The sequence below is a fragment of the Hemitrygon akajei genome, chromosome 29 (genome assembly GCF_048418815.1).
Source record: "Hemitrygon akajei chromosome 29, sHemAka1.3, whole genome shotgun sequence".
In the NCBI taxonomy this organism is placed as follows: Eukaryota; Metazoa; Chordata; class Chondrichthyes; order Myliobatiformes; family Dasyatidae; genus Hemitrygon; species Hemitrygon akajei.
The window spans coordinates 33,648,974-33,672,472 of NC_133152.1; the positions used below are offsets into that span (position 1 = coordinate 33,648,974).

The 23,499-nt window shown below is 41.9% G+C and overlaps 1 protein-coding gene and 1 long non-coding RNA gene across 6 annotated transcripts in view; one reads left to right on the forward strand and one right to left on the reverse strand.

Moving 5' to 3' along the window:
• Window positions 1–370: 370 nt before the first annotated feature.
• LOC140718423 (uncharacterized) overlaps window positions 371–23,499 on the reverse strand; it is a 51,191-nt gene continuing 28,062 nt past the window's right edge. For 4 of the 5 annotated variants that reach the window (XR_012096686.1, XR_012096684.1, XR_012096688.1 and 1 more), the window contains exons 2-3: window positions 7,277–7,361; window positions 371–2,000 (exon numbers count right to left, since the gene is read on the reverse strand). This is a non-coding gene — a long non-coding RNA (uncharacterized lncRNA). The remainder of the gene's footprint in view (window positions 2,001–7,276; window positions 7,362–23,499) is intronic. The other variant, XR_012096687.1, reaches the window with a different exon arrangement.
• LOC140718421 (actin-1-like) lies at window positions 9,092–10,207 on the forward strand. The gene has a single exon (XM_073032151.1). The coding sequence runs from the start codon at window positions 9,092–9,094 to the stop codon at window positions 10,205–10,207; it is 1,116 nt and encodes a 371-aa protein (XP_072888252.1).

A 23,499-nucleotide genomic window follows, 5' to 3' on the forward strand; every position in this document is an offset into this window, starting at 1 on the left:
GTAGCTGACATAAGAAGTTGAGTTTAGTGCCAATGGCACAGATTTACACTTGCAATTTCACTTTACCAAGATAATGATTGATGCGTGGTGTAAACTGATTCTGCTGGTTTTACATAGAGCTAAGCACTCTTACTCAAATGACTATCATTTGAGCATCAAGTGAGTTTGTAACACCAGTATGATATTGATTGATGCTATAAAATATAACAATTTTATAAGGTCTTGCAAAGTGAGCAAGTTGAAACACGCACCGGATGTTTCTTTACTTAAAAAGAATCCTGGGATTAATTGAAAGATATACTATTTGCTTTGCAAGGACACAAAAAAAATAGAAACAGAAGTAGACAGATGACTTACCCCCAAAGCCGGCTCCATGAGAATTGTGTTTATTATCACTGAAGTACAACATGGAATTTATTGTTTTGTGACACCCAGGAATCCATGAATTGCTAAATTAAATAAATAATGCAAAAAAGGGAAATATTGTTCTGAAATCTGACGGCAGAGGGGAAGAAGCTGTTCTTAAGTTACTGAGTGGGGTCTTCAGGCTCTTTTACATTCTCCTTGATGGTAGAATTGAAAAGTAGGCATCAGCAGTTTGTGTGGTTCCTGAATGATTGATGCTGCCTTCTTGAAACACCACCTCTTGATGATGGGGATAGTAGTGCCTGTGATGGAGCTGGCTGTTTCCAGAACCAGTCAAAATGCTTTCCACTTCTCTATCTATAGAAGTTTGCAGGATCCTTTGACATACCAGATCTCCTCAAATTCCTAATGAAATGGAGTTGCTATCTTGCCTTCTTCTAGACTGCATCATTGTGTTTGGGGCCAGGATAGATCCCCTGAGGTGTTGACACCAAGGAACTTGAAACTGCTTACCCTTTTCTCTGCTGGACCCTCAATAAGGGCTGATGTGTGTTTTCCTGACTTCCCCATCCTGAAGTTCACAATCAATCCCCTGGTCTTGCTGGAGCTGAGTGCAAGGTTATTGCTACAACACCAATCAGTCTCACTTATGTAAGTTTCTTCATTACAGTCTGACATTTTACCAACAGCAGTGGTGTCATTGACAATTTTATAGATATGGTGTTTGGGTTTAAATTTCTATGCACCTTGGTTTTAAATGATAAGACCCTTATCTTAAAAGCTATGTCCCCTTATTTGAGATCAAAGGGATGTGAACGGTAAGTTCTTTACTCAGAGAGAGGTGGATGCCTGGAATGCGCTGCCTGGTATGGTGGTAGAGGCAAATACATTAGAGGCTTTGATAGGAAGTTGGAGGGAGATGGGCATTGTGTAGGTAGGAGGGATTAGTTTTTTTTTGGGGGGGGGGTTTGACTTACTTTTGAGCTGGTTCAGCTCAACATTGTGGACCATAGGGTCTGCTCCTATGCTGTACTGTTTTATGTTCTATGTATATTCTGTGTTCAATCGAGTGGTGAAAACACCTCAAAATCTACACTGCCTTGCCTCCTTGGGACCTTAAGTGTTTCAGTAAGATCACCCTAAAGAACATAAATCTAACCTGTGTATCTTCACTTGTGATGACTATCCTTTCATCCCCAGCTTGCTCAACTTTCCTTCCTTGGATAGTCTCCAATGCTGCCGTAACTGGCCTTGAGTTAGAGGGTCGAAACTGTGTAGTACTCCAGATATGGCCTCAGTAACATATAATTGCAACAAGACTTTCTTAATTCGAGACTCACATTCGCTTTGCATTAAGAGCCAATATGCCTTTTTTTTTTCCTTTTTTAACAGCTTGCTGCACCTGCACGCTAACAGCAGCAGGTTCTGGAAATCGAAGAAAAAATAGAAGTCTTGGGAACACTCAGCAGGTCAGGCAGCTGTGGAAAAAATAACCAGTTAACATTTTAGGCATGGGTTTTTATTTTCATTAAACATTGTTGATGACAAAAATTGTAGTGAAGATAGATCTATTATGGAAGCCATCTGATGTTGAGTTGAAAATTGACAATACAAGGGACCGCATATATTGGAATCTGGAAAAAAAGAAAGCACACTTAGAACTAAGCTAAAAGAAGTTTTTTAAAAAATCAAATTAAGAGCTCAGCAGGTCAGGCAGTCTCTGTGGAGGCAAAGGATAGTTGAAGATTTATGTTGAGATCCTGCTGAGATTGTAAAGGTAGCCAGTATAAAGTGGTGAAGGGGTGGTAGTGAGGCAAGAGTTAGCAAGTGATAGGTGGATCCAAATGAGGACAGGTTGATGGGCAGATGGAGTCAGGTGTGGGAAGGGAAGATGGAGAAAGCAACAGAGGCTGGGAGCCAATAAATGAAGTCAACAAAGGGTCGCAGGTAGTGAAAATCGATCAGGTTCTACTGTATATATGCAGTCATTGCAAGGTGTTAGTTTCTTATGCCAGGGTACATTTCTTGCCCTCTGAGGGGTTTAGATATTGAGTGCTGTACCACAAACAGGTTGGCCGTTTTCACTCATACATTTTCTCCCAAGAACCCAGGTGGTTTTGCTTTTTTTAAATCATGGGGTGTACATTTTATCACTGATATCTGCCGGAGTCATTTATTGTGTCTGATTCTCCTGATACAGCCTCCTCTACATTGGTAAGACTTGTCACAAGTTGAGGGTCAGTTTCATAGAGCACCTCTGCTCCATCTGCCAAAAGCAGAACTTACTGATGGCCAAATATTTTAATTGTGATTCCCATTCCTGTTCCAACCGGTCAGTATATGGCCTCCGCTTGTGCCAAGATTAGGCCACTGTCAGGGTGGAGGAATAACACCTCATATTCCATTTGGGTAGCCTTCAACCTGATGGCATGAATATTGATTTCTCCTTCCACTAAAAAGATATTCCCTCCCCCTCCCCTCTTCTTCTATTCCCCAGTCTAGCCTTTTACCTCTTCTCACTTGCCTATCACCTCTCCTTGGGTCCCCTCCTCCTTCCCTTTCTCCCATGGTCCACTCTCCTTTCCTATCAGATTCTTCCCTCTCCAGCTTTATCTTTCCTACTCATCTGGCTTCACCTATCACCTCCGAACTATCCTCCTGGCCCTCCACATCTTTTTAATCTTCCCCCTTCTTTTCCAGTCATGAAGAAGGGTCTTGGCCAGAAATGTTGACTTGTCATTCATTTCCATAGATGCTGCCTGGCTTGCTGAGTTCCTCCAGAATTTTGTGCGTGTTGTTTTGGATTTCAGGAACTGCATAATTTCTCGTGTTTATGATTACTAATATACATTGTGAAATTTGTTGTTTTGCAGCTGATATCCCAGGTTGTTGGGCGCTGAACAGAAAAATTTAAATCTTCACCAGTCCCAGGTGAGGGACTAAATTACAGGAGGTTATCAAATATGGTACATTTATTCAAGAAATGCAGCAGTCTTAAGACAGATAATTACAGGCTTGAGAGTCTGATGTCAGCGGTAGAGAAGTTATTAAGAAAAGAGCATGATTCATCTACACTTGGAAAAGCATGTATTAATTGAAGACTTTTTTGAAGACGGAAAAAGTATGTCGATGTGGTTTGCAGGGCTTCAGCAAAGACGGCTGGTCTAAAAGGTCAGAGTAGATGGCAAATTATCGAAATGGAGCCAAAACTAAGGCAGATGATGATGTGGAGCGTTATTTTTGCAAGTGGAAGCCATTGACCAGTGTACCAATGTTTGGTGCTGGGACTCTTACATGTTGTTATACTCAATAATAAATTGGGATGTGAATATAGGAGCTATGATTTGTAGGTTTGTAGATGACACAAAAGTTGGTGATGCTGTTAATAGTGAGGTGGATACAGGACAAACCTTTTCAGTTGATACTATGAACAGAGCAATGGCATGTGGAATTCAATCCTGAAAAGCATGAGATTATGTATTTTGGAAGGATTAATAAGGAGCCTAGGGCGTATTAAGGATCAAATGGACCTCTATGTCCAAATCCGAAGATCCCTGAAACTGACAGCAGAAAAATAGGTGATTAAGTCGGCTTATGAGAGATTTGTTTTTATTATCTAGAAAATAGCATAAAAGTGCAAGTACGTTATAGTAGCATTGGTTTGGCTACAGCAGAAATATTGTGTACAGGTGCAGGGAGGACGTGACTGTAGTGGGGAGGATGCAGAGGAGATTGGCCAAGAGCTTGTTTGGGATGAAGGATCTCACTTGTGAGGAAATCAGGGATTCCTTGGAGCAGGGGAGGCTGAGGGAGTCTTTACTGAGTTGTATACCATTATGAGGGAGATAGAGAGGACGCATAGCATAGTTGTATAGGACCAGGGGGCAAACGTGTAAGGTAAAGTGGTATATAGAGGATATGAGTAAGATTTTTTCCCTCCATAGGACAGTGTGTCTGCCAGCATAAGATTACAACCTCCAAGACAGGTGTATTTGGGATTTTTCCTTGGCCTGTGTATTGATTTAACTATTTTCAGGCAGCAAGTACAACCCAAGCTTTCCAGGCTAGGAGCAGAAAACAGCAATTGGGGATTTTAGCTCCATGGTATTACCCGAGGATTCCTACTGAAGAACCACCATATAGGAATGTCAGATTTTAGCAATGATAATCTCCATGTTTGAATCAAAATGAGAACCAGATTTATAATCACTGACATATGGCGCGAAATTTGTTGTTCTGCAGCAGCCGTACGGCGTAGAGACAAACAAATCTATAAATTAAATAGTGCAGGAAAGGGGTGTTCGTGGACCACTCAGAAATCTGATAGCGGAAGGGAAAAAGCTGTTGCTGAATCATTGAGTGTAGGTCTTAGGGCTCTTGTACAGATGAGAAGAAGGGATGCCCCAGATACCAAAGTCCTTAATGATAGACACTGCCTTCTTGGAGATGTTCCTGACGATATCCTCAGTGGTGAGGACAATTGTATCCATAATGGAGCTAGCTGAGTCTATAACCCTCTGCAGCTACTTGTGATCCTGTGCATTAGAGGATCCATACCAATCAGGATGCTCTCCACTGTACACCTATAGAAGCTTGCAACGGTCCGTGGTAACGTAGAGAATCTCCTGAAATTTCTAACAAAGCAGAGCCACGGGCTTGCCTCCTTCAGGATTCTGTCAATGTGTTAGATGCAGGGTAGATCCTCTGTGCATCTACACCTCAGGGACTTGAAGCTGCTCACAATTTCTACTGTTGACCTCTCAGTGAGGACTGGTGTGTGTTCTCCTGACCTCCCCTTCCTGAAGTCCACAATCAGTCCCTTGGTCTTGCAGACACTGCGTTGTGAGGTTGTTGTTGCCATTCACAAATGATAAGCAGGTACCTTATAGTGAGCTGTATCTACTTGTAGAACTGTAACTCTGTAGGGAACAACGCATTCCTGATTAGAAAGTCATTGGGAAGGAATTACGGATACTTTATATAAGAGAAGCTCTGGGTTCAGGATTCAAGTTTCAAGTTTATTTATCGTGTGTATGTCAAAACATACAGTGAAATCATCATTTGCACAACCAGCCATCACAACCAAGGATGCACTGGGAGCAGCCCACAAGTGTCACCATGCATTCCGGTGCCAACGTAGCATGTCCACAATGCTCAGCAAATCACAACAGCAAAACAAGCCTTGGTCCTCCTTCCCATCCTCTAACCCCGATACAGGCCAGCTTTGGCCTCCAGCAGACTCCGCCTCAGGCTTGCAGACGTAGGACTTTGGGGTCCGATCAATGGGCCTCGATTTCTGGACTTCGAATATGACCATCAGGCCACGACCCTTGGCATCGATCCCAAGGACCCGCCAATCACCAAAGGCTAGACCTCAAACTCCAGTCTCATCAATTCACAAACTCAGGGGGGTCATTGGACCTCGTTCCTTCAGCCCATATGAAATTCCAATTCTGAAAGCTGCTGACAACTCACTAACCAGGTGGAGGAGGATATCAGCCCTTATCCACTCTAGCCTGCTGACCCGGAGGCCCACATCCAGCCAGATATCCTTGCCTGGTTGTCAGATGGCTCAAGGCTGTTGAACAGAGACTTAGACTCTGGTCTGAACTCTAATTCCCCCACATCCCCATCTCTAAACTCTAACCTGGCCCTTATCTCCCCTCTCTGTCCCAAAACCATCTCTATGGACCTGAAAAAACAACTCAGTCTGAGCTGTGATTCAATAGTGATCACAGCTCGCCGCCATCTTGGAAAGGAAATACAACCTTTCCATAAAATGAGTATACATAACTGCAGATTCTGGAATCTGGAGCAAAACAAAACTTGGTGGGGGAACTCAGCAGGTCAGGCAGCATCTATGGAGAGAAATAAACAGTAAACACTTCAAATTGAGACCCTTTATCTGGAATTACTTATGTTTAACAGATAGAATCCTGGAGAGGCCATGAATAGGCTGATATAAGTGTAATGTTTGGGTTGAATATGACAGTGATTTAAAAACTGTCATGGTCCGGTCCGTGGACTCCAGACTCCGGGTCTTCCAGCTGTCCCTTGTTTCAGTTGGGCTTAATCATAGGCACCTGATGCTCGTCTTGGGACTGGGAATATAAGTGGCCCTGGGTTTGAGTGTGGGTGCTGGTTTGTCTTGTCAGTATCCTGTCCTTGCCTCTTTGGGGTAAGTCAGGTGGGCTTTGCTGTTACCCTGCAGTTGGATCTGTCCCTTCCTGTCCTTGCCTCTGTTGGGTAAGCCAGGCTGTCTTTGCCATTACCCTGAGACTGGACTGTTCCCTTCACTTCCCCTTCTTTCTGTAGCCCTTGGCTGGAGCCTGGCCTGCTACCTCTCACCTGGAGCCTCGCCTGCGTCCTTGCCTATTCTTGCCATCAAGTTCTACAGCTGGACCAAGACTGGAGCTTTGCTATGTCTGGATAAGGAACTGTCTTTTGTTGTTTGGAACTCTCTTTGTGTCCTCACCTTTACTAGGTAAGTCTGGCTGTTTGCTGCTACCTGATTGCTGCAACCATCATGTTGTGTTCAGCTTTCTGTGTATGAGTCCTGGCCCTACATCCTGTTCCCAAGGAGGGGCCCCAGCTCTGTGTTCTGTGTTCCTGTCTCCCAAGACCAAGGCTCTGTGTTCTGCGTTTCTGTCTCCTAAGTCCAGCGTCCTGCCCAGGAGTCACGCGTCCTGCCCCCACGTCCAGTCCTGTTGCCTTGCCATGACTTGTCCTCACCAAGATCTGGAGTCCGAGCCTGAGTCAAGACCCAGGTTCTGGGTCCCTGTCCAGTCACTGGCTCAGAATCCTCGTCCAGGTCCCAAGTTCCTAGCTCCTCGTCCAGGTCCCACTTTCCTAGTCTAGTCCTAGCCCAGTCCCTGTATCCTAGTCTTGTCCAGTGTCGTTTCTCCCTCACCTCCTTTGCTTCCTTGACACACCTCGTCCTGTGCCCAGTACCTCAGTGTCTGTGTCTTGCAATTGGGTCCGCTCTCAATTCCCACCTTATGACAAAAACAGAATTTTTGCTTGGGTAAATTTCCAGTTTGGAGGCTTCCCTGACCTGTCTATTAGGGACTGTGTGTGATTGTCATTAGTTAGAATTAGTACTTAATTGATATAGTTAATCCTGCACTATTAATTAATGGTGGTTACCAAACATTTTGTCTCACATTCGGAGTGTTTTTGTCCTTATTTAGTTTAATCATTCACCAAATTGATATTTGGCATGAATACTTGGCAGGTACGCGTGTAGGTAGTGGAGTATTGGTAGATCATTACAATAGCAGAGAATAAAGCCTATTATCTCAATTGAAACTTAAAAGTGTGAAAGACAATTATGTGAAATGGAAATCCAGGATGAAAAGTTCTTTACTATGTAATAGATGTCTTTGTGAGTGCCTGCATGGTTAGCTGTCACATTGGGGTTTAATATTTGCTTCTCCTTAGTGGCCAACTCATTGTTATTCTTGAAATCCACTCCAAACAGAATCGAGTAGCAAGGACTGAAACTGAGTAAACAGGCCCTGCTGAATTTACCTTTGGGAATAATAGTCCATACTCCTGGTGATATAAAAATTTCATACTGACATATTGAAAGGCCTAGATAGAGTGGATGTGGAGAGGATGTCTCCTATAGAGGGGGAGTCTAAAACATCAGAATAGAGCGTCGTCCATTTAGAAGGGAGACGAGGAGGAGTTTCTTCAGGCTGAGGGTGGTGAATCTGTGGAATTCATTGCGGAGGCCAGGTCATTGAGTGTATTTAAGGGGGAGGTTGATAGGCTCTTGATAAGCCTGAACATAGAAGGTTACAGGATGAAGGCAGGAGACTGCGGCTGAGAGGGAAATGGATCAGCAATGATCAAATGGTGGAGAAGGTTCGATGGGCCCAATGGCCTAATTCTGCTCCAGTGTCTTCTGCTCTTATGGACATCCTGACCAAAAGACAATATGATTAGTGGAAAATTAAACCATAGTTGAATATGCCCAATGAGATTTCCTGGAACTGCTAGTACAGACTGGTGACCAATCAGCAGTTCCAAATATAAAATCTTAAATGTTATTAACATGATTTGCTAAATGTTTGGGTATAAAATTAAGATATATATTTTGTCAAAAGAGCAAGTTAAAAAATATAAATAATGAATTGTCGGAGTACTGTCACCAGTAGTCAATTCTTCTATGGAGTGTGTGTGGAAGTTGATAATGAAAATAATTATTGCTGCTTAAACTAAAAAGTATATGTACTTGAGTCTTAGCAATCAGTGTTTCTGTAACTCCGTTTCCAAAACTCATTTGGAGAAGATGACCTCGAACTTAACGTTCTTTTGTTACCACTTGTCTATTTCTTACATGTAGTTAATACATACCTTTTATTTGCTCTTGTTTCTCCGTTGCTTATTCTATCAGTCAGCATTATCTTCTAGTTCGTTTGTTTTCCATTGTCATTCTTTAAATCCTGGTTTCTCTTCTCTTATTCTATCTCCTGGTGGTTAATCTCTGCGCTGCGACGGCCATGAACTGTTGATTTGCGTTGCTTGTGCATCGGTCCTTGTCATCTTATGTAACAATGTGTTCACGAGACGGGCTTGTTTTCGGACTCGTGGAGACAGGACCCCTTATTGCCGCACAGAAGGGTGGGGGGGAGTACACTTTTTGTGACCTCATCAAAAGAGAACTCTCAGAACTCACTCCAAACTTCCCCGCATCCTAAACCGGCTCTCAAACTTGATCATGTATAACTCCGCTGTAATCATAGACAACGGTTCGGGTATCTGTAAAGCGGGATTAGCCGGGGACAATGCTCCAAGGTCGGTCATTACATCAATTGTAGGACGACCCAAAGCCAAGGCGACCATGCTTGGGGCTGGACACAAGGCATTCTATGTAGGAGAAGAAGCTCAGGCCAGGAGAGGAGTCCTGAATTTGAAATACCCAATAAAACATGGCATAGTGACTTCCTGGGATGACATGGAGAAGGTTTGGCGACACGTTTACGATTGCGAGCTCCGTTTAAAGTCACACGAGAGACCAGCCTTATTAACCGAAGCCCCTCTGAATCCTCTACACAACCGAGAAACCATGACCGAGATTATGTTTGAAAGTTTCAAGGTGCCCGCCATGTACGTCGCTATCCAGGCAGTTCTAGCTCTCTACGCTTCCGGGCGGACAACTGGCCTGGTTGTGGACAGTGGAGATGGCGTGACTCACACGGTGCCCATTTACGAAGGTTACTGTCTCCCCCACGCTGTCTACAGGTTCGACTTAGCCGGCAGAGATATCACCCAGTATTTCGTCAGGATCTTGATGGAAGTTGGACATTCCTTCGTCTCCTCTGCGGAGAGGGAGATCGTGAGGGACATCAAGGAGAAGCTCTGCTACGTGGCTATCGACCCACAACTGGAAATGAGGAAGAGGCGTGAAGATATCCAGAAGGAATACAAATTGCCCGATGGCAACGTGATACAGATCCAAAGCCAGCTTTTCAGAGCACCCGAGATTCTGTTTTCTCCCGCCTGCGTGGGTTTCGAGTGTCCGGGAGTGCACAGGCTGGTGTTCAAGAGCATCTCAAAATGTGACATCGACCTGCGGAAGTATCTGCATTCAAACGTGCTGCTGTCGGGAGGATCCACGCTCTTCCCGGGCCTGGATGAAAGGATGCTGAAGGAGCTGCAGTTCCTCGCTCCTGCGGGGATACCGGTGAAAGTCATCGCCCCTCCAGAGAGGAAATATTCCGTCTGGATTGGGGCTTCTATACTAACGTGCTTGACTTCATTTCAGGAAATGTGGATTACGGCTACCGAGTACCTGGAGATGGGACCGTGGGTTGTTCACAGAAAATGCTTCTAGGAACTCCTGTCACTAAAAATAGCAGCTACTTTAATCGGTCCTAATATTGTATGAATAATAAACAGCTGAAATTACTATATCTGTGAGCAGCTTTGTAGTATTTTATATTCTAAAGTATATAAAAAGACAAATAGATTACTTTAAAATAGAGACTTGGTAGAGCCTTGGAGAGGTACAGCGCAGAAACCGGCCCTTCGGTCCCTCTAGTCCGTGCCAAAACCATTTAAGCTGCCTCCTCCCATCGATCTGCCTCATGTTCCCCTTAAACGTTTCACCTTTCACCCCAACCCGTGACCTCTGGCTCTAGTCCCACCCAACTTCAGTGGATAAACCTGCTTATGTTTCCCCTATCTATACCCCTCATAATTTTGTATATCTTCATCAAGTACTTCGATATCTTATGCTCATAATTGGATCAGGCCTGCTTTCTAATAGGTGCATCATCTGAAAACTATGCTTAAATTTGACAAGTGTGTAACTTAATGATAGTTCAATTGGTAATGTGATTAATATAGAAATATGAACTCTGTTTCCATGGAGGTCATAGCAAAGTGGCTAAGAAGCACAGATTCAATTATCAGGGACCAGATTTTGGACTGTTGGCTTTACACAAGTGGCTAACATCTAACTGATTGTGGAGTTGAGTACCTTGGGTCAGAAAGCAGGATCAGAAGTCATAATCGGCCAGACAATCACTTTTATGTAATGTCTTTCCACATCTTCAGTGTCTGAATTTTAAAGAACAGATTTACATGGCCCCAATGTTAGACCAATTTGGAAAATGTGGATCATGTCTAGTGCAGATGCTAACCTTGCCTGATGTGGACTGGAAAGATGTCAGTTGGCAAATATTACTTAAATACAAGATCTAATTCCCACCAGAAACCAGGTAATGCTACTTTGTAGTTGGGCAAAAATAGGAACAGCGGGAACTATCCTGTTTAAAGGGCCATGAGATATTTGAATTGGGGATGGATCATGTAAGAAACAACAAAATAACAGCTTACATTGTTATACTTCTCTGACACTACCCACTGTAATCCACAGGCTTTCCTTAGTAAGGAATCACCAGTGCATAGGTTTGAGGCTGCAATACAAATCAAGAGGGTGACGTAATTGGAGCAAAGACTTGAAGACTGTGGTTAGGTGTCATTCCCATTTACAACTTAGAAGTGTAGCTGGCAGGATTTAAGCAGGGAAAGAGTTGATAGTTGGGGAAGACTGCTGGCAGTTATTTATCTCATTGAGCATTAAGTGCATTTCTAAAGAAAGAAGGAATAAAGTTTCTCTTATTGTATTGCTACTAGTTCATTAAAACATGGCAAGGCAGTTTAGAGCCAATGATACATTTTTGAAATGAAATGCAGAGCCATTATATGTGTACTTAGTGGTATTGGCTAAGGGACAAATATTTTTTAAAATACTTTTCTAATGGTACATGGCAATTTTGCATGAATCTGAGTGCAGAAGGGTTCTTGGTTAAGGACATTTAAAGAGCATTACACTGAACAAAACCTGACAATACTAAAAATGCTCTGCAAGCCAGTCAGCATTTGTGATGGGAGTATCATAATTAACATTTTAGTCAATAACCTTTAGCATTTTCTGTCTTCGTTTCAGATTTGTATTTGGAGTAGTGCAGCAAAGTTCAGCCTAGTTTAGAATACGACAAAAATGTGGGAAGGGAAGTTCTCTCTGAAGAGGGTTAGTCTAAAGATCTGTAACATTTTGGATGTGGCTGTGTAATGTGTGGACTATAACTTTCACCAATTATTTGTGAAAATGCTTGAAAATTTGAGAAACATCTTCTCGACCAATATACTGTGTCCTTCTTGATGATGAGCACCAAGTCAGCTTGTGTGTTTTTATGCAACATTCTGTTTTGCTTTCTTTATATTTATTTCATAATGAGTAAGTCCAGAAAGAATTGGTGTGTGAGGAATAAATTGTATCCCTAATCACAGAGAGCTAAAAGTGTTTAATCACCTGAAGTGATCGATTAAGCACAGAAGTAATTCCTTGGGTCCATCAAATCCGTGCTGACCAGCAAGCACCAATTTACACTAATCCTACACTGATCTCATTTTATTCTCTCCACATTCAGACCAAGCCCCCTTAGGTTCGACCATTCACCTACACACAAGAGTCACTATAAAGTGGTCAATTAACCTACTTGCTTACTGTTGATTATGCCACTGGCATTTAGAGCAACAATGAAGGTCCTCCATCTCTGCCTGTAGAGAAGGATTCTTCATTACTGTTTCCATGACAACTGCTTATTGACATGTTAGGGTTGTTAGCCCTGAGCTGAACCCCTGAACCTAGAGGACTGGTAGACTACTCTTAGTCTGTCCTCTATCCTTTTGACTTGTTTAGCGTAGATGACCCTATCAAGAGCCACAGCACAAGGCTCGGACTCCAGCCAACATAGCTCTCCATGTCATTGACAAGATTGTGGTCCTCTTGGAGGGATTAACCTACCAACATACAGTACATTTATGCGGGGTGTGGGAGGAAACTGGAGCACCCAGAGGAAGCACATGTCAAGGGGAGAACAGGTAGACTACAAACAGACAAGACCAGAGGTTGGGTTAGACCCAAATAACTAGAGATGGGAGGCAGCTGCCCTGCCAACTCTGCCACCTTGCCATGCTTAAAGCAGGATTTAGATCATTCAAATTAAAATAAAATCTGAAATGAGTTTTGGCTGCTGCATGCTAGGTCTCAGTGGGCAGCCATCTAAGAGAGTCAATTTCAAATGCGATTTTGATTCCATTACACAGCACACGAGTTAACTTTGTTTTCTAAAATCCGAGCAGCTATTATATTTTGACTGCGTGTTAACAATTTTCAGGTCAAATTCTGCAAAGATGTAGAGGATGTGACTATTATTTGTAATTTAAACCGAAGGGAATAGAGTTCTGAACAGTTGTGCAATTCATCCAGTGTCATCAGATCATGATGGAGGACTAATAAATTTCAAAGCAAGTTATGTTCAGCTGAATAAGTTTCATCAGTTGTTTACATTGGCTTAAAAAATATTGCAGTAGATACCATCAGTGCCTGCAGAACTAGCCCTGTTCTCAAATCCACTTGATAAGCATGGGCATTTCTGCCATCTCGTCTCATCTTCAGGCCTTCGAAGGCGCTCTTTACATTAAGCTTTTATTTTTGATCCATAGCATATATTAAAAACTTTTTTTCAGATTTCTATTGGGATTGATGCCTAATTAAACTGTTAAAACATTAAGCAGAATTTTGTACAGTTGTCATTAATACAAAGTTAAAATTTGCTGCAGAGATGGTGGACTAGTTACTTTTTCCACTTTAGCAAGACTAATTTTTTTAATGCAAGGAAAAGTAATGAGTTACGTTCTAAAATGCAACTTTCTGCACTTTTACATAGTAAATTTGATACCTGTAAGTAAATAAGTTTTTAAAATAGAGCCAATAAATGAAATATTGAGCAACACACACAAAATGCTGGTGGAACACAGCAGGCCAGGCAGCATCTATAGGAAGAAGCACTGTTGATGTTTTGGGCCGAGATGTTTGAATTTCCAGCATCTGCAGATCTCCTCATAAGTGAAATATTGAGTACAATTTACAGCCAAATTAAGCCTAAAGACAGTGTACCCCAAATTCACGACTTTTCTTTCAATCCTTTTATTATATCTTTAGGTCAGATAGATGCTAATGAATATGATGTCAATTTAAATTAAAATAATTTGTTTTTCACTCAATAGTTTACATTTTTAACGTGCACTTCTGGCAGGAATGGAATTAATGCTGGAACAAAAGTCAGAAGTCACTCTGGAATAATAGGACATTACTACTTCCTAGAAGTAAAATTTACTGCCTTGATAAACAGCAATATCTCTTAGACCTGAGTGCAACAATGCTCAGGTTCTTGATTACGTCGTGTTTTCAGCGCATTTAGATTGTTCAATACAGTATTTGTTTATACAAAGCCAAATGAAAAATCATTTTGACAACTTATTTTTAATGTCAAGTCTACCAATTACTACTGCTGTAATATCTAATGACCTAACAATGATTCAGTGTAATTAGTCTGTTTTAAAGTAATGATTTCTTACAGTTTATTCTAACTCATTTCCCATCTCTGTCTACTGAAGTCTGACTTAGAGGAATACAGACTGCCAATTATCCTTTACTTTCTAACTGAATTGATCTGCGGAGTGTTGGCAGTCCAATTCCACAGAGGGGTTATAACACGGGTATTGTGCCACTCAATAACTATTGCAACCAATTCAGTGCATGTTTTAGTAGCTAAATATTCACTCAGGACATTATGATATTGCCATTTTTCCTGAAGTACATATAAGATGTACAACTTTGAAATTAGACCTATCTGTGCCCTATTGTTACATAGTCTACATTTAGAAACAGGCTATTTCATCCACTAGCACTTACTATAAATCCACTGGCTTTCATAGCTACCCAGCTTATACCTCTTCCAACCCTTTCTCCAGTAAGAATGTCATCGCTTCTCCCAATTTCTCCTCCTCTATTACCTCTGATCTCGAGATGAAGTCGAACACTCCTAGACATATGAAATGTTTCAACAAGGGTTGCTGCCCTTCTATGGTGGTTGTTAGAACTCTCCCTCATTTCCTCTGTTTCTCAGATGTCTCTCATCCCAGCCCCCACCAGACAGAACTGAGATATAGCTCCCCTCATCCTTACTGTTCACCCAACCAGCCTCCAGATCCAGCACACAATCCTTCCTTCAGCTACAACAAAATTCCAGAACTGGCCACAACTTCTCCCACCCCTTTCTGCTTTATGGAGGGACCACTCCCTCTGGGACTCCCTGGTTCACTCATGCTTCTTCATCTGCCCTTTCCTGACCACTGGTTCTTCATCTACAAACGTTTGTTCTTGCACTACTATGCAGGGGATCAAACAATGCTTCCACGTTAGACAAAGATTCATGGGCATCTCTTATAACCTCATCTACCGCATTCGGTGCTCTTGATGTGGCCTCCTCTACATCAATGAGAGCTAGGGCAGATCAGATGACCAATTCACAAAATACCTGTGCTGTCCATAATGGCCTTCCCAAGCTGCCAGTTGCATGTTATTTCATTTCCCCTTCCCATTGCCCAACCAACCTTCAGGCTCTTCCACCGTCAGGATGAGACCCAATGTAAACTAGAGGAACAATACCTCATTTACTGCCTGGACAGTCTACAATCCAAATAATATGAGCATTGTTTTTGTTCAATTTAATGTAACTCTTACCTTCAGTTTCCTCCTGTCAATGTCTCACTTGTTTTGAACCCGCAACCCCTTCCAGTCCCTGACCACCTATTTTTACCCTCCTACTCCTCCTGGTTCCATCCACACATTTTACCCACTGGCTCAACCCCCACCCCCAACAAACCCTCTAGTCTGTATCTGGCTCTGGTTCCATCTGCCTTTCACTGCTCCTCTAATAGTTCCAATTGTCACCTCCCTTGCTTGTGAGATTCCAGCACCCGTTCATCACCTTCCAGCAACTTGTCTCCACCCTTCCCTTTGGGGAACATCAACCAGAATGCAGGAGGGATTAAGTGGGCCTGGCAGCAGCTGGGATGGAAATGGACAGTTGACGGTGTGAGATGAGACCCTTCATCAGAAGGAGATGCTTATACTAGTTTCCATGGATTAATTTACATAGGAAGATACACAGAATGAGGTTTTACTGTATTCTTTTCAAAGATCAGTGTAAATTTATTATTAAAGTACATATACAGTACCTCACTATATACAACCCTGAGATTTATTTTCTTGGGAGCACTCACAGTAAATAAGTTAAACACAATAGAATCAATGAAACAGAACACCCATTAGGGTGGACAATCAGTCAATGTGCAAAAGACAACAAATTGTGGAAATACAAAAAAGGGCTAAAGTAATATAAATAAGCAATGGAGATGAAGAATATGAGATGAAGAGTCCTTGGAAGTGAATCCATAGATTGAGGGAACAGTTCAGTGATAGGGTGAGTGAACTTCAGTTAAGTTATCCCTTCTGAGCCAGATGGTTGAGGGGTAAAAACTTTTTCCTGAAACTGGTGCTGGGTCCTGAGGCTCCTGTACCACGTTCCTGGTGGTAGCAGTGAGAAGAGAGCATGACCTGGATGGTGGGTATCTTTGAGACTGAGTGCTGCTTTCCTGCGACAGCAATCTGTGTAGTTCTACTCAATGGTGCAGAGGGTTTTACCCATGTGAACTGGACCATATCCACTACTTTCTGAAGGTTTTTCCTCTTAAGAGGAATTAGTGATTCCATACCAGGCCATGATGCAAACAGAAATGTACTCCCCACCACGCATCTACAGAAGTTTGTCAAAGTTTTATGACCTGCTAAATCTTCACAAACTTCTAAGAAAATAAGGTGCTGCAGTAAGAAACAAGAAGAAATCTGCAGATGCTGGAAATCTGAACAACACGCACAAAATACTGGAGGAACTCAGCAGGCCGGGCAACATCTAGGAAAAGAGTAAACAGTCGAGGTTTTGGGCTGAAACACTTTGACAGTGCTTTTTTTCATAATGGCACTTATGTGCTGGACCCAAGCCAGTTTGTCTGAAATTATAACACTGAGGATTTTAAAGGTGCTGGCTCTTTCCAGCTCTGATGCCCCAGTGATGAATGGCTCACAGACTTCCTGTTTCATCCTCCTATAGTCAATAATCAGCTCCTTGTTCTTGCTGTCATTGAGTGAGAGGTTGGTACCACTCAGCCAAATTTTCAATCTCTTGCCGACATGCTGATTTGGTCAACAACAGTGGTGTCATCAGCAAACTTAATATGACATTGGAGCTCTGCTTGGCTTCACAGTCATAAGTACAAAGTGAGTAGAGTAGGTGCTGAGCACAGAGCCTCGTAGTGCAGCTTGATGATGGAGATGTTATTGCTAACCTGAATTCACTAGGGTCTGCAAGTGAGGAAATCGAAAATCCAATTGCACAACGAGATGTTGAGGTCTAGGACTTGAAGCTTATTGAGGGGATGATAGTATTGAATGCCAAGCTATAGTCAATAAAGAGCATCCTAATGAATGTATCTTTACTGCCCAGATGTTCCATGATTGAGTGAAAAGCCTATGAAATGGCATCTGCCGTTGTGGTGATAGGCAAATTGAAGCAGATCCAAGTTGCTTCTCAGGCAGGAGATGATATGTTTCATCACCAACTCACAAAACGCTTCATCGTGGTGGATGTAATTGCTACTGGACAGTCGGCATTGAGGCAGGTTACCACACATCATAGTGGCAGAGAGCCAACTCTAGCTAATAATATGTGAAAGATACTAATGGAGTGCTGCGAGCATTTTCCTGCTTAATTAGCAATTACTTACAGATTCAATACATGCACGAGTAAGCTTGTAATCACACCACCTCTTGTCTGCAACTGTGTGAACAAGCATGGAAGTCACAAACTTGCTGGTTGCTCTTTACCAGTGATTTCCTAACTGTATCATGACATTGAATTTCTAGAGTCTGTTGCAATTCCCCAGCACTTAAAATGGAAATCCACTAACACAATCTACAAACATTTGTATTTTGAGATTATTTGAGGTTACTTAAAAATTTCAATTGTGTTAAAATGTAATTTTTGCCAGCCGGTGGTGTAGTGGCATCAGCACTGGATTGCGAGTAGTTCCAGGTTCGAATCTGGCCAGTTCCTTGCATGCTTTCCATCCATGCTGGTTGAGTATCGAGTTAGCAACTGGGTCTCATTTTAAAAAAACCAGACAAAACGCTAAAGACACAGCAAGATTGCCACCCAATTAACCACAAGGCGTGGAGAGGAATAACAACAACAAAATATAATTATATTAAAAATCATTAATTTCTGTGCATTATAAGCAAATGATTATTTTTTAAAACTGCAAATGTGTGGTTTATTTGTGATGGTTTTCTATGACATTCAGAAATGTTATAATTTTGGAGCAGGGTATGCCAGTGGCATGGCTTAACTGATGACTAATGTTTTATTTTCAGCTGTTTATGGATACAGCTTGATCCAAAGTACCCCACTGATGCCTAACTGGTAATGTTCAGCACTTCCTTAAGCTTTTGCTGCTAAAGATGTTGATGCCTTTGACTTGCAAGCTCAGACTATCACATGCAAATTAGCCAGGTGTATTCTTTGAACAGAGATCAATGACAAATATGGATGACTCAGAAATGACCTGTCAATCTAGGCCAAATCCTTCAAGGATAATAGGAAGCCTGACTGATGCTCGAACCAGTATCAATGTACGTTCCATCTATCCAATATCAGTAGAACAAGGAATCCCTCTGGGATTGCTATGAATCCACTGACTGGGAGGTGCTCAAAGCAGGAAGCAGCCTAGCGGAGGCTATTGACATGGTCACTTACTGTATACTTTTCTGAAAAAACGTGATCATGCCCAAAAAAACTCAAAGTATTTCTCGATAACAAATGTTGGATCACAAAGAGTCTGAAAAACACATTTAACTCGAAGAAAATAGCCTTAACTCTGGCAAAAGGACTGAGGCTAAACAATTAAATAAAACAAGCCAGAAGGGTCTATAAAGAGAAAATGGAAAAGCTCTTCCAAGAGGGTAAAGCTAGAGATGCCTGGAAAGTTGTCAAAGTAATGACTGGCTTCCGCAATCACCAGCCTCCTAACTACCTCAGTCGGGAGGAATGCGTAGAGTTTGCAGAGGTACTGAACAGCTTTTACTGCAGGTTTGATGAGTACAACTTCACACTGGGGATGGAGGAGCTGACCACCATTCTTCTGTCAGATGCACTAAGCAACACCAATATAGAGTTTCATCCGAGAGAGGTGGAGAGGGTGCTCGAGAGAACAAACCCCAGTGAAGCACCAGGTCCAGGCAACATCAATGGATGGTTACTGAAACATGGTTGTCTACAGCAGACAAACATGGTTTTCTGCCATCTCTTCTACTGCTCTCTGTCTGAACATCACATACCAACCACTTGGAAAACCGCCATCATGTGCTCAATTCCCAAGAAGAGCAATCCTACCTGTAATGACGGCCACCATCCTGTTGCTCTGACATTGCTGGTAATGAAAGGCTCCTCCTACCACAGCTACAGGTGACGGGAAGTGATGATGCAATACTAACGGTACTGCACCTACCTACACACACCTGGAGAGGCCCGGATCATTTGTTAGGATGTTGTTTGTGAACTTCTCCAGTGCATTTAATACTGTGTAACCCCCATCTCATGGGACACAAACTCCAGCAAATAAATGTAAACCCTGACCTCATACTCCTCACCCTCTCCCTCCTGACAGATGGACTTCAAAAAGTGAAATATTAATGGCTATATGAGCACCAATAGCCAAATATCAACCGCAGCACTACAGGGCTTAGTTATCTTACCAGTCTTGTTCACACTGAATACAGACGACTGCAGAAGCTCACACCCAGGCATGTAGTAGACCAACTACTCTGATGCCACATTCATCACTGACACTACCAACTCTGATGACTGCATTAATTCAGATTCAGTTTATTGTCATTTAGAAACCACAAATGCAATGCAGTTTAAAAAATGAGACAACGTTCCTCCAGAATGATATCACAAAAGCATATGACAAAACAGACTACACCAGAAAATCCACTTAACGTTTGGCAATCCCCAATCCAGAGTCCGGAGAGGCTGCTGCATATTAATATCGCGCTACCATCTAGCGCATTCCCCGGAAAGGAGCTCCAAATCCACCAGACAAACAAGACCAAAAACTAAAGCTACAAGACCTGCACAAAACCACATAGTTACAACAGTGCAAACAATAGCATAATTGATTTGAAAAAAACAGACCATGGGCACAGTAAAAATAGTCCAAAGATGTTGAAAGACTATAATATATATAATATAATTATATTATTATATTATATATATATATAATTATAATGAGGAAATCAATACATTTGCTGGATGGTGCACAAACCACTATCTGGACCTGAACCCCAGTAAAACTAAGGAAATGGTAGTGGACTTTATAAAACAACAGCACACTGCCCCAACCCTGGAAATAAGTGGCCAGTCAACAGAATACGTTGGAGAATGCAAGTACCTCGGCACAACCATAGATAACAAAATCACCTTGAAGATACTCTCCATGTGTCAACAACAGCTATTTCTCCTTAGGAAGATACAGAAACTTCAAGTCCAGCCATCGATTCGCCAGACATTTTATAAATGCTTCATTGAATCAATATTAACCCGCATGGTTCGGAGCAATGAGTAGTATCAACCTCAGCCTGCTCCACAGAATTGGCAGAATGAGTAGTAAAATCATTGGCCAGGAACAATTTATAAATGCATTGCTCCTTGAAGATCTCACTTATAGAAATGTGATTTTTAGGCAAATTCTGTTGTGCATATAAAGTATTTTTAAAGGTTGTAACAATAATAATAAAATGTCTCATGGATTCATTAATGAATGAATACAATATATAATCTGTTAGTTCAGTTATGGGCAGTATTACAGTGATCATTCAGTGAAATTGAGGAATTATATTAAGTTTACGTAGAGTGATACAATATGGATTACTAATAAAAAATGACAATTCTGACCTGTGGAACTTAATTATGGACTTATGGACAGTTCTCAGAAACTAAACTCTGACGTGACCTGAGGACTGCCTATACAGCTCATAACACCTGAATAGGCAGGTGTTATGGTCTGATATTACAAAAACAAAAATCTAGACATGCTTTCTGTACTTTATTCATGTAGACAATCTTCATGAATAAGTTTTGATTATTGAAATCAGCAACCTAATCAGTTTTGAGTTAAATCGTAGCCAAGAGCAAAGAATCAAACCTAAGATTTTCCTGTGTTCTATGGCTTAATATACAGAAGCCCAATGTGCACTGTTTAAACAACTGAGTTTTTTACGTATATCAGTACAAGCAAAAGAAGTCTGCATAGAAAAGGGATGCAGGAAAAAAGTACAACTGTAGTCTTAGTATATTCAAAATGGGAAGGGAAAATGCAAGAGACTACAGGTCTGGATTCTGGTGCAATGAGCAATCTTCGGGAAGAACTCAGCAGGTCAAACAGCATCTGTGTGAGGGGGAAGGAACTGTCAATGTTTCAGGTTCTGATGCAATGTTTTGACACAAGCCATTGAGAGTTCCTTTCCCCCACCACAAATGCTGCCCCACCTCTGAGTTCATCCTGCAGGTTACTTGCTGAGAAGAGAAGACACTTTAAATCAAAGACTTCAGAAGTTGACCTGCTACTGAACAAAACAGTTCTACCTCTGTCAGTAAGTGGAATGATAGCCATGGACCTATTGCCAGTGACTGGAGAAGATAATGTAGATTCAGATGGCTCGGATTCAGATTAGTTTGATGTCATCTATACAACAGGGTGCCATGAAATTCTTTGCTCACATGAACATCACAGAGTAAATATATACATCATAATAATAAATATAAAAAGCAATGAATGCAAATTGATGGAATGGTGCCGTATAGTGATAAAAATTGAAGTAGTGCAAAAAGGAATGCTTATGTGACCGGAATGGAAGAGATAGAATTAAGAGGTCAAAAATATGGCAGCACCACTGTGAATGACATGTGAAAAAGGAGAATGGTACAGACACTTGATAGCAGTGCCGAAGAAGCTGCTTTCGGGTCTGGTCTCTACTCTTTCAAGCTCATGTATCTTCTCCCAGAAGTTTGAAGAGAGGAAAGGGAATTGTCAGGGTGGCAGCTTTACTGATGTAACACACTCTGAAGATGGACTGAATGGAAGAAAGGAAGTGATGAGCTTATGATGGACTGGTGTACCACTCTCTGCAGGTTCTGTCAATCTAGGAGAGCAGTGGCCATACTAGGCCGAGATGCAACTTGTCTGGATACTTCCAAGTGTGCATTTGCAGCAGTTTGAGAGAATCCTCCTGGACAAGCTGAGTTTCCTTAGATACAGTGCTATAAAAAGTATTCACCCCCTTGGAAGTTCCATGTTTTATTATTTTACAACATTGAATCACAGTGGATTTAATTTGGCTTTTTTGACACTGATCAACAGAAAAAGACTCTTTCGAGTCAAAGTGAAAACAGATCTCCACAAAGTGATCTAAGTGACATAAAACACAAATTAATTGATTGCATAAGTCTTCACACCTCTTCAATATGACACACCAAATCATCACTGGTGCAGCCAATTGGTTTTAGAAGTCACATAATTAGTTAATTGGAGATTAAATTAGTTAAATGCATGTGCAGTCGAAGTGTTTCAATTGCTTGTAGTAAAATACACCTGTATCTGGAATGTCCAACTGCTGGTGAATAAGTATCCTGGCAATGAAGACGAAAGAGCACTCCAAGTAGCTCCACAAAAAGTTATTGAAAATCACAAGTCAGGAGATAGATACAAGAAAATTTCCAAGTCACTGATTATCCCTTGGAGTACAGTGAAGTCAATCATCAAGAAATGGAAAGAATATGGCACAGCTGTAAATCTGCTGAGAGCAGGCCATCCTCAAAAACTGAGTGACGGTGCAAGAAGGGAACTCGTGAGGGCCACCAAGATGCTGTGACATCTCCGGAGAAGTTACAAGCGTCTGTGGCTGAGGTAGGAGAGAATACACTTACAACAACTGTTGCCCGAGTGCTTCACCAGTCACAGCTTTATGGGAGAGTGGCAAAGTGAAAGCGATTAATTGAAAGAAGACTCACATGAAATCCCTTCTGGAATTTGACAGAAAGCATGTGAGAGACTCTGAAGTCAGCTGGAAAAAGGTTCTATGGTCTGATGAAACCAAAATTGAGCTTTTTGGCCATGAGACTAAACGCTATGCACATCATCATAAACATACCATCCCTACCATGAAGCATGGTGGCGGCTGCATCATGCTGTGGGGATGCTTCACTACAGCAGGCCCTGGAAAGCTTCTGAAGGTAGCGGGTAAAAGGAATGCAACAAAATATAGGGAAATCCTGGAGGAAAACCTGATGCTGACTGCAAGAGAACTGTGACTTGAGAGAAGATCTGTTTTCCAGTAAGACAATGACCCCCAAACATAAAGCCAAAGCTACACAGAAATGGCTTTAAAAACCAAAAAGTTAATGTCCTGGAGTGGCCAAGTCAGAATCCAGACCGCAATCCAGCTGAGAATTTGTGGCGAACTTGAAAAGGCTCATGATCCCCATGCAAATTGACAGAGCTTGAACAGTTTTGCAAAGAAGATTGGGGGGAAATTGCAGTGTCCAGTTGTGCAAAGCTGATAGAGACCTATCCACACAGACTCCAGGCTGTAAT